The sequence below is a fragment of the Pogona vitticeps genome, chromosome 6, assembly GCF_051106095.1.
Source record: "Pogona vitticeps strain Pit_001003342236 chromosome 6, PviZW2.1, whole genome shotgun sequence".
Lineage (NCBI taxonomy): Eukaryota > Metazoa > Chordata > Lepidosauria > Squamata > Agamidae > Pogona > Pogona vitticeps.
In genome coordinates, this window is record NC_135788.1 from 95442270 (window position 1) to 95454362 (window position 12093).

The window sequence follows — 12093 nt, forward strand, 5'->3', positions numbered from 1 at the left end:
TCTAATTGCAAGTCAGGCTGATCCCCCCCAAAGAGCATGGTATAATTCTCCACAGAGACATGCCAATTGACTGATTAGTTCCCCTAATCCTTTTTTATACAAGTGAATGAACCTATTAGGCACTTGCTGCCAACTCATGTTCAATCCCTTTCATGTTCCATTAGAACAGACCTGGGCAGCCCACGGACAGTTCTGAACATCAAGACCATTTATACCTTTTTGCCTAAAGTTGCTTATCTTTAACATGCCGCAAAAAAACCCCTCTTTAGCATTTGTGAAGATTAACAAGTTTAAAATAAAAACAATCATAACATCACTGTTTCATTTTATTTTTAAGTAAAATTGGTTTGGCCCCCGAACACAGTTCAGATTTTTTATGTGGCCCCCCTATAGAAATTAATTGCCCACCCCTGCATTAGAACAAAAGGCCACTTCCTGACTTGATCCTTTTCCCCTTGCCTAAATCTCTGTAACTCTGTGGCAAGGAAGCAAGCTGAGTCCAAGTCAGGGTTACAGATAAAGCATTAGTGTCCTTTTGGGGCAGTCTTGATATATCTTCTGATAAAGGTAATCATGGAGGCTCTTCTCCCCACCTCAGTTCTTCTTTTGAAATATTCAATAGCTGGATATGAGATGAAAGTGTGAACTCTCTTGTTTTCAGCCTGACCTTTGCCACTGAAGTCATCTTCACAGGTTTACAGAAGCATAGAAGAGTTCAGCAATTGAATTTCATACTTCATACACCCCAAGTTCTCATTTTCTTCACAGGACCCTAAAATGTGCTGCTTGAATCCATGGCAGGAAAGAGTACCATGATGGCAAACAACTTTATGTGGAAAGCACATCCCCATAGGGGAAGAACCTGAGGAGAGAAATTTCACAGTAATTTTACAAAATTCTGCCTGCAGTGAATAAAGGCCATTGTTTGTATGGCAATCACCATAGATTACTGACATGTAGGCAGTGCTCAGGTTTGTCAGTGTGTTCTTGGAAGAGAAAGTATTGCTTCTCAGCAATATCTTGTGGCTTAATACTTTGCCATATTTCAGGTTTTTTTTAAACTGCCTTGTGTCAGGCTATAGTAACGTGTGATGGATTTCCACCGTTGTCAAGACAGACCAGGTCTTAACTGCATCGCTCAGTTGTCATAAATGTGTTGACACACACAGGAGAACGATCATGGGGATTATTTTTTTAAAAAAAAAAACTTGCCTTAGACAACTACAGATCATATTTTCTATGCTATAAGAGAACGCCAAAGGGTGCTGCTACACTGTGTATACCTTGCCTTTCATATACTTTGGATGAAAATTCACAGAAGCCCTCAGCCTGGGAATGACCACTCATCGTGCTTAGTGTACATTAGAACAGGCTCATTGAATCAATGGGGATTTGGTGAGTTAGCTCCTTTATAAGTTCCGTTGATTCAAATAGGTCTAATGTAGTTTGATTTACTATGCCAAGCATCAGAGCTGTAGACTTTATTTCCTGTGGGGGAGATCATTGGCTGAGGAAAACTGCCTTAAAGAATGGTGCATGTCAGAGGCCAGTCCTCTCAAAAGGCTAGATGAGGTGAGTCTCTGGATGCCAGTAAGAGCAGGAGAATGGGAGAGGAAAATATTGGAGACAGAGTTCAATCCGGTGGGATGTTCTGTTCACTTTACAGGATACTGGCAAGAGAAGTTCTTGTCTGTTTCAAGATGCATGGTGCAGGAGAATGCCCCACTGGAATATGCCCCATTTTGATTAAATATACGGAGAGGGTGCCAGCTGTTAAGTGACAAAATGTCTAGTAATGGATGTGCAAGCTCCATGCCAGTTTGAGGCTGTTGCATGCTGGCTGATTTGCTGGTAGAAGAAAGTAACATTGTCTTTAATACTGTATGTACTAATGCAGCCCTAGAAAAGAAGCAGCTGGGAAGACAGTGGTGTCAGGAACCATTCTCTTTTAATTCCTTCCACTTTCCTTGTCTATAACACATTTGTCCTTATGTATGTGTTATTGCATATGATGGGAGTGTATGTGTGTATGCAAGAGAGTGTCAGTTTCATGGCATCATCCAAACGCTATGTGAGCACAAATCATAGAGAATATGTAGATATATATACATATACCCTATTTATATATATCTATGTGTGCCTAAAAGTTTCTTTTTATTTAAAAGAAAAAAGAAAAAGAAAAAAAAAGAAAGAGGAAATTCCAAGATGTAATTTACAAAGCACCAAGCTATGCATGTATTTTTGCTGTGTGTGTGTGTGTGTGTGTGTGTGTGCGCGTGCGTGCGTGTATGTTGGGGGAAAGCAATCACCACTGCATGCCATGAGCCTCGCTTTACTTGTCTGGATGATATTTTAAGAAAAGTTGGAACAGTTTTAAAAAGTTTTTAAAAAATATATGGGAGAGAGGGGGAGAGAGAAACCTTTAGGCACTGTGTAGGGAGGACTGATAATGTTGTATGTCTCTTTCGCATGGGTTTTATTGTGAACTGTTTTTTTTTTTAAAGGGGGGAAACCCCAAACAAAAACTGACTATAACAATGACACCACACCAAAACTGGTTATAAAAACAACAGTTATTTAAAGAAACCTGTAACTTTTGTAAATCTTTCTGCTGCTATCTGTAGGTAAGAGTTCTATGTATAAATTCCATGGATGCCATGTTTTCTTCTGTGACAAATGTGATCATTGTTAGTCAAGCTCCAAATGAAGAAAGGTTGCTTTTTTCCTTTAATTTTCTATCCTTTTTTGTTTGTTTGTTTCCTATCAGAGTGTCTGACTTTAATAAAATACTCTTTTCCCCCTCAGTGACTTTTTTTTTGTAAGACTTTGTTTTACACCATTCCTTGAAAACAGAAAAGGTGTGACAATCCATTGTGTTGTTTGGTATTTCCAGAGTGGGAGTGCTTCGGGACTCCCCGCGCACAAGATTATATTTTGCTATGTAGAGGACAGTCTCATTTAAAGATAAATAACCATGAAGAGGGAACTTGAAGTTGCCTGTCAACAGATAGACAGCACTTCAACAGCATGTGGTCACATTGTTCTCCCATTAGAGTGAATTGTATTCCCATCATCTCAATTTTAGTAATTATTTCCAAATGTATCTCTCTCTGAATTTTAGAATTTTAATGTAGAATTCTTTTGACCTGAGTAGGAGTAGGGTGATGTATTTATTCTTTTTTGGCAATGTGTGACCAGAACTCACGTTAGTGTATATTCCGAGCCCTGTCATTTGCCATCGTAATGAGCATGTGTAGGAGGGAAATAGGAAAGCTAATATGAAGGGAACTGGGTGTGCTTTGCCCTCCTTCCCCTGCTGACAGTTCTCTTAGTCTGCTCACTTTGAAGTTTAGCTGGGGAGAGGGTACAGAACTGAAAGCTATGGGATGAGGTTGGGAGGGTGGAGGATGCAGGGCCATTACAGGGGAAAATCTGCAGGTGGGAAAATAAGATCAGATTTACTCTGCCGATTGTCTCCTGCAAGTGCCTGTATCACTCTTGGTCAGCAGCAAAAGTGAAGGTCTTCAGATTTCTCTTCCTCTAATGGACTATTTTAAAAGAAGGAAGGGGAAAGAGGAAGTTCAACCTTTTTCCAAAACAAACAAACAAACCAAAATAATGTTTCTGTATTTTATGGTTCTAAAAGGAAGCTTGAAAATATAGGGGTAATGTCGGATGGAATCTCTGAAACCAGAGAAGGAGCTCTTCCATTGACTGGTATATTTTCTAATGTTTAACAGAAGGAATCAAATAAATACCTGCAATATGCAATTCATCTTCCTTCCATAATGTAAAGGATTTGAGTTACTTTGATAAGTTTAGTTTATTGCAGAGGGATGCAAGGGCTCTTTTACAGATGTTTTACACATCTGCTTATACAGAATTGTAAGAAGCCACATGAAATCCTCTTGGTCCTGGAAAGGAACATACTTGCAAAAATTTACAGAGTGGAAGTTGTATTTTTTACAGTGTGGAAGTTGTATTTTGAAAAAGCAAGCAAACATGTGCTCTGAATAAGCCAGTTTAATTCCAATATATATATAATTCTGAAACTATTTTCAAAACAGAGTTTGGATTTCATTTGTTTTGTTTGACCATATATATATGACTGACACTGAACCAACACATGAAAGTTGGGAAGAAGGACAAACCGTGCAGGAAGTAGGTTTTAAAAAAAATCAGCACTGTTGTATAACTTCAACTTTTAGAAGGAGTCAAACAAAAATGTCTTTGTTTTAAAAAAAAAACCTTATAAACTCTTTATCATATGTTACACATTTAAAGGCTATTTACAAAATGAAGTGAAAAATAAAACTTCTACAGCAAATATTTGCATAAAAAGGATAAGAACAATGCATAACAGTATAGCAAATTATTTTAGTTTTGTTCAGTTTTCAGTGCCACATCTCAGTGCCACCACACACTCCTTTCTCAAGGCCTCAGTGGAATGGCTGTTAAATGTGCACTAAAAGTGTGCCATGTGGACTACATAGCACATTGGTTGCTCATCTGACCACAGCACACATTACAGGCAATTATATAAGTTTTAAATTGTTTGTGGCTTGTGTTCAGACATTTATCTCCTTAGTAGCATGAATAGACTTGCATATATTACATCCTTTTTTGGGATTTGCTTTATAAAAATGCATCCTTTGAAACCCGGTGTGAAGACTGGAGAGGACATGGGCTATTCAGCACTCATTTCTAATTGTAGGAAAGCCAACCATCTGATAAATGCAGAACAATGTAAGTTTTCAAGTTTCACAGAATCCTTCCCCAGACTGAAATGATCATGAAAGTCTGAAAGCTTGTAAACACTTCCTACCTCTAAAAGATATTATTTTTGCACTCATTAGTCTTTGAAGTTGGCCATTTTCAGACCAGGAAGATACAGTGACTAATGTGAAAAATATCCTCCCGTGACAGAAGAGTGAAACAAGAGATGAAAACTGCTTATCTATCGACTACAGTATATTCCAGTCCTTATCCACATCTGCCACTCTTGGGATGCAACATATCACTTAGGCTTTCAGCCAGATTCTACTTTAAATGGAACTTGGGCAAAATTCAAGATATAAAGCTTCTGCTACAATAATTTCTAACATTAGACAATGTTCCCAGGTGCCCTTGTGAATGTGTATATTTATTCTGCATCATTATTATGCTTCAGGATGCTGTATACATAGAGTAGTAACTCTACAATGCTAAGTACAGCCACTCTAGTACAGAGAGCACACTCACTGGGACCCAGCAAGCCAGATGGCCAAGTCCTGCTATCAAGGTAAATACCAGCATTTATAGTGGAATTCCATTAGGTTTTGTTTTGGATAACTGTATCATCACCAGAGATTATTAGAAATAATTATGAGGGTGGTTATGAAGCTAAAACTAGATTATGCCAAGCAATTTGAAGTCTCAAAAGCTTAATATAAATGCTAGGGTTTTTTTAAATCAGTGACTTGATGGCCAAGCCATATGCATCTCCATTCTTCCACCAAGGCAACTGTTATAATGTTGCATTCATCCAAGTGATGCTGTGCACATTAAACCATAATTGATAAGATTGCTAGACTTAAGCCTGGGGGGGGGACCTGCATCCAAATCCCCACACATCCAGTATAACTTCCTGGGAAACTCTGGGCCAGTTGTTAGCTAGGTGTGAATAAGAAAATATTTCCTCCTTTGCCTCTCCCCATGTATTTCAGCATTAGTTTACTAGTGTCCTGGTTAACCTAGATTAAGCCAGAATTTCCCATTTTAAATGTAATGGGGGGAACTCAGTCATAACAGAAAACAGGAATGAATGGCTCTCATTCATATAATGTGGTTGAATATGCCTGGAACGATAATCTGAACCATACCGCCATCAGCCTAATGTATATCACAAGGATGTTAGTGAAAAAAAGGGAGAATACACAAGCTGTCCTGAGATTAACTGAAAAACTGGGCATACAGATACTTCCATTGGCCTTACTTTTGACATACGAGATCAGTGTATACAAGTGACTTGGCGGAAAGTTGAAGGCTTTTGGGGAGGAAAGTATTATCATGAGGGTGATGTTTCCCTTTCAGTTTTCAATGATGATTTTTTTTTTTTTAAAAAAAAAGCATTCTCAAATGATGACATCCAACATTTCCTGCATTTTTTCTATTGTACAGCCTTTTCCCAATGAGCTCAGCCCAGCTGCCCTGAGAAGTAGGCTGCGTACTGTGAAATAGGATTTTGCTTAAAGTCACTGAACCTCATGGCTGGAAAATTATGGAAGCAAAAGTGTTTGGTTCAATTTTTAAAAACCGTTGACATGACCAGATGGATTTGCTTTTAGAAGAAAGGCCCTTTGTGTGGCTGTAAGAGAGTTAAAAAAAAACAGTGAAGTTTTGGGGTTATCTTTCAACTGCTTCTGAAGTTATGACATTTGGAGAGAGGCCTCCCTGGGGAAAACAGCAACATATACAGTCCATATACTTGTAGTGTCCACGGGTTAAAAGAATACTTCCCATATTTATTCACCTGGCTTTGTCATGGTCATCTTTTTGAAACCTATGAGAATTATGTAAAGACAAGAGGTGGTGGGAATGTCTTAGGACTGTGAACATTCTAGCCCCCTTGAACAACATGGAAATTAGGAGACCCCTTGCCTTACTGTTGTCCATCATACTGAGAAAACCCAAGAATGGAAGACAATGTTAAAAACAAAGGTAGCACCAGAATCACAAATTGTTGGGTTTCTTTCTGAGAAAGTGACTTCTGAAGGGCAACTGCATAGCACGAGATGATATGGTCTGATGTTTAAGCCATTGCTGCAATAAACCCCGAATAGAATCCAAATAACTTTTACTGTAGGAATCTCTTAAGAACATTAAGAAATCTCTCCGTTGCTGATATGGCATCTTTGCACTCTCTCTCCCACTCTACAATTCACACAGCCCCATATTTAGTCTGTGTGTCTATCACTTGCCACTCTGCAGTGCAGATGTGGGCTAACAGCGGCTTGACCATGGGTGACAAAGACTACATGGAAAGGAGTGTTGGTAGCACAAGATAACCTTATATATGCTGTGTCACCTTGAGCAGGGAGGGATGGTTATACCTACACCACCACCCCCTTTAGCACCAAAAAGTTACTGGGAGCTAGCTATTACAATTATGAGGCAGCCATGAGAATTCCCATTTCCACAACAACCTTATTGCCTACTCCAAACATGGTATCCTTAAGTCTGTGCACAGGGAACTTTACCAATCACTTCTTGGAGCTATTCTAGTTCTCATAAGCTGTGCAAAATGCTACAAGAAAATACAGAACTATATTAGGAGACTTCCAAATTCGGTAGCAGCTAAACAGAAATATAAAATCTTCAAAGGTTCACAAATGCTCAAGGAAGCAGACACAGCATGCTCCCAACTGAAGTCTCTTAACACGTTAAGAGTAGGGAAGAAACATGGGGTGTAATGCCAAAGATTTGCAGAAGCACTTTTGGTTTTTTGCTAAGGGCATTTGTGGAAAAAGAGCATCCTAGAATGGTAGCCATGGTAGCCTGCCAAAACCAAAGGATTTTGCCGCATTGTAAAAGACTAATAAGTTTCTTATGGCACAAATGGTCATTGAGCGGAGCCCTGTTCCACAATAATTTGGTTAGCCTTTAAGGTGACACAGGATCCTTGGGAAAAAGTAACATATGAAGTGCATCACATTGAAGGCGAACAGCCTGTATTTTCTGAAGTGTTTTTATGGTTGCTTAGCTTCTCAGGTGGGATGGCCTCCATGAGCAATTAAAAATGTGTGGGCTGAGTCTACAACATGTCCATGGAACATGAATGCATGTGCTAACATGGAACAGGATTCAGCCCTTTGGTGAGAAACCTGCAAAGACTGGGACAAGGTTGGTAGCAAATTTGGGAACTGGTCACTCATCTGTTTATCTTGGGGGAAGGCACAAATGGGACAGTGAGTGCTGTACAGGGACCAATTAAAGCCCCTTAATATTGGCATGGCAACCTGTTGAATCCCATCAGTATTGACACAGTTGGCTGCTTTTTGAACGTTGGAGAGTGAAGAGGTGGAGAAGGACTCCCCCAGAAGGGAAAAGTGGAGTCCAGAGGCAGAATGGCATGGAAGAGGGGCTTGATTGGCACCAGAGCTTTGGCAGTGGTCAAATGGAAACATGTGCGTGCATCCATGAGCATCTCTGAAACTGACTTCCTTTTCTCCAGGCCTGCCCTCCTTCATTGAAATATGTAAGAGACAAAGTGAACAGCTGGAAGTGATGCAGAGATGGGCATTAAGAGTCTCTTGTTGTATAACATGGAACAGTGTTGACTTCTGTTCCTCAGCTTGCCTTTACCTTCAAAAACATGCCCTGAAACTCATCTGCAGACCAGCACCTGGAAGCAGGAATGGGGCTGGTCTTCCCATCAAATAGGCAACTTCTCAGTATCAAAACCAAGATGCCATCCTATGGACTGGGTGAAGCACTCTCTTCATGTTACACCTATCTCAGCTTTCTTTTCTCTAACAGCCACCCTGGGGGAATGAGACAGGGAAGGGAAATAAATACACAAGTCACAAAATAGGGATGTCATTAAATTAATACCAGGGAGGACAGGATCAGAAAGTGAGGTCAGGATGGGGTAAGTTGGGAAGAGACTCTTGCTTCAAGACTGAGGCATCAGAGGTGGCAAAACAGGACCAGCCGTGAGAGCTCAAGTGAGGAGTTGCATCTGCGGCTGTCCACCTTTGTCGTTGGTCAAGACTGCCAAGATGGCCAAGCCAAGGTCTCAGCCAGTCTTAACAAGAGCTTCTACAGTAGGCTACTTAGAGACACTGATGAAAGCGTAAGGAGGCCGTGCGTCGGGGAGCTGAGCACCCCTCAGAGCTGCCTTTAATGTGCTGTTGCTCAGCGCCACCCTGCTGGCTAGCAGCTGCTATATTCCCAGTTGTGGACGAGGAAGGCCGAGCTTTTGTGGACTCCAAGCTGCTAAGCCCAGAGTCTTTGTTGTCCTTCAGGGCATCTCTGCTTGAGGAGTCTAGTGGACAGGCCTCATTAGCCCTCAACACATGCTGCTCCTTCCACTCATTGTAATTTAGGTCCTTAAGGCCACCAGGTACCACCACTGTGTGGCGCCGCCAACTGTTCTTCTTGCGCCGTGTCTCAGGGGAGTGAGGCTTGCGCAGGCGGACTGCCAGCATGTCGTCGGCTGAACTGCGGAGGCGGAGGCGCAGCTGTTCCGTGAGGGAAGGCCGGGCATGGACCTCTGTGGTACTTGCAGGCTGCAGTGACTCCTGACTGCCTGGCAAGCTGGAACTTGAGGCATCAGTGCTACCCTTGGAAGAGGCCTCACTGTTGTGGCGAGGCCGAGAGAGCTTGCGACGTGCCAGGGTGTCACACTGCATGAGATGGTGGGAGCTGAAGGAGGCTCGATTGTGGGATCCTTTGTCAGATGCAGCTGCTCTACCTTCCCCCACCACTGCCATCCCATTTCCTCCGGGGAGCATCCCAGCTTGCCCTGGCACAAAACCATTCTCGGTGTCTGTCTCTACATGGCTAAATTCACTCCGCTCATCATCTGCCTCCTCCCCCCGACTCTCTGCTACCGACTGCACCTCAGAGCACAGGCTACGATCAATCGTGGACAGGGTAGAGTAACCTGACACAATCGAGCGGGCATCCAGTGCTGGTTCTGGGGTCCCCTGAGATGGCACTACTTTCCTCTCTTCCAACTCCGTTTCCAGTTTTGCAGGGCACTCTGGACCACTCTGCACATCAGTGGTTGGACCTCTGTGGCCGCTCCTGAGCCCCTCGGCCTCTCTTTCTTCCCCCTCAGCTGCTGCCTCTTCCTCTCCATCTCTCTTGGCAGCCAACTCGTGCTCAGAGTCATCATCTGTGCTGCTCCCAAAACGCCTGGCCTCTTTCCGCTTCTTTCTCTTGCGGTTGACAGCTGAGATGAAGGAGATGGCAAGCATCTCCTTGTGGTAGTGCTCCTTCCGTGAGCCCCATGAAGCCTGTGAACAGGGACAAAAAAACATGAGGTGGGGAGTTACACATGGAAGGAAGTGGCCAAAGTGATGGGAATGTTTCAGAATATTGGCCTCATTTACATGATTGTTAAACTCCATGGTAATGACTTCTTAGCACACCGATTTGCAGTATCATAACACAAATCTTAAATGAAGACTAGCTATCCCTACAGTGAATAGCTATCCAGTGGATAGATTTTCCTCCTTTGGATGTAGCTCATCAGTTAAAGAGATCTCAGAATTTAGGATGGTGGCTATTCTGAGGTGATTTAATACAGAGTAGGGTCTTAAAGCCTACAGCAACCACCGCTAAAGTGTACTGGAAGAAGAGATTATACAACCTTCGTTTTATTTCCTTTTTACTGAAAGATAATATTATAAGTAAGCAGTAAGATTGTTTACTTACATACAGAGAGGCTGGAACTCCCTCACAGTAGCAAGCAAAGAAGTTGTGTCTGGTAACACTCTGGAATTCCTTGTTCATGTGAGCAAGGAGTTCCAGAGTGTTAACAGACACAACTGTGGGCAGAATTGGGTTGATCCTAAGAATGCAAGTCAGCAACATTTGGAGCAAATGTAAGTCATTGCTCAAATGAGTTGCAGAGGCCGAATGTAAAAATGAATATCAAAATGCCTTCCTGGCAAAATAGCCAGAAGAAACCAGTTGTACTAGTAAAGTACTGTTAAATAAAACAAAACTCTGCAACCTACATATCCTTTTAAAAGCTGGTTTAAAAACCCAGCTCATCTTCTGCATGATTTATTCTACCCTCCTTCCATTTTGCTTAACTTAGTGTGGTTTTGCTGGTCTGGTGAGGGGTCAGATGGCACTGAAGCGTCCTAATAATCTTCCCCCTCAAAAACAATGTTCTTATTTATTTTATTTTGTTCATTTTAGGTGGTTCACATGGCCCCAGAGGATTTTGGGGACAAATGGTTCCCCCCTCCCACCATTTTTCCCATCCCTGCCATGAGGGATAGAAAGCTCTCTTTAAGGCTGAAATTTGCAGAAAGCTGGATGTACACCTATATTCTGGTCTTTTTCTGAATTTCTGAAGAATGGTGCACAGTGATGCAACCCTGACAATTAATTTAATTAGCATCCTGAGAAAGGCAGATATTGCTGTGTTCACTGGAGAGGCTAGCTGGGTAAGTTGCCTAGATCAGGATGGCTTCCAGAGGTACTAAAAAAATTCAGGTATCAGGATAGTGAGGGGCTGCACGTCCAAAATGGCATAACGAGTTTCCTCATGATTTTGCAAAGGTAACGTTCGAGCACTCCTTTACCCAACCACCCCATCACCAGCCACCTCCAAAGCGCAGGCAGTACAGGATGCCCCTTACCTTTGATTTAGTTGAGCCACTGTTGGTCGAATCTGCATGGATTAATGAACAAAAATAAAAGAATATCTGTTAACAGTACAACAGTGTGGGGTAAGCCATGTGGGATGCTGCATGGCTGCTACAACAGATGAATATGTGGCTTCTGCATGCCGCACTCCTGAGCCAGCACATCAGAACTAACCTGGAGGGAAGATCTAAAATATAGGAAGGGGGATGATGCAGCAGACATTGCCCTGTGTTGCCTTCTCCCTTTCGGATGCAAAGGAATTACAGCGGCTGTGAGGAAGCAGGACATGCTGGGGCAGGGGGACTACTTAATGCCCCTTTTTCCAAGTCTGGATCATGATTTCATCTATGAGAAACCTTAATGGAAACCTTACAAGTATTTGATTTTCTTGGTCTTTCTTCCTGATTCCTACAATAAAGAATCAAAACCACAGTTTTATGTGGACCAGTCTGTGTCTATGTCTGTGTAAGTCAAGAGTATCTTTTACTGAACCTATTCATTCGCTCAGATGCTTCTGAAATTTTGTGAAACTGTACGACATCCTTGTCCATTACAACAGTTTGTTGTTTATACCCAACTGGCCCCTTGGGTACATACACTTGTCTTATTTCTCTCTTACTCTCCTAGAGACAAAGAATTACAGATCCTAATTTTTGGCAATTTTATTACAATTACCGCCTGCACTTTGGACATCCCAGTGGCTGCCTGTGACTGCTTACAGGTTTA

General features: G+C 42.0%; 1 protein-coding gene across 9 annotated transcripts in view; it reads right to left on the reverse strand.

The window, feature by feature from the left end:
* Positions 1-6466: 6466 nt before the first annotated feature.
* The window catches only part of ARHGAP23 (Rho GTPase activating protein 23), a 204832-nt gene continuing 199205 nt past the window's right edge, over positions 6467-12093 (reverse strand). For 7 of the 9 annotated variants that reach the window (XM_020785530.3, XM_020785528.3, XM_020785529.3 and 4 more), the window contains 2 exons: positions 11361-11392; positions 6467-10001 (listed from right to left, as the gene is read on the reverse strand). In XM_020785530.3, coding sequence (XP_020641189.3) covers positions 8814-10001; positions 11361-11392 — 1220 coding nt within the window. In that variant the 3' untranslated portion in view covers positions 6467-8813. The remainder of the gene's footprint in view (positions 10002-11360; positions 11393-12093) is intronic. The other 2 variants (XM_073004300.2, XM_078377915.1) reach the window with 1 other exon arrangement.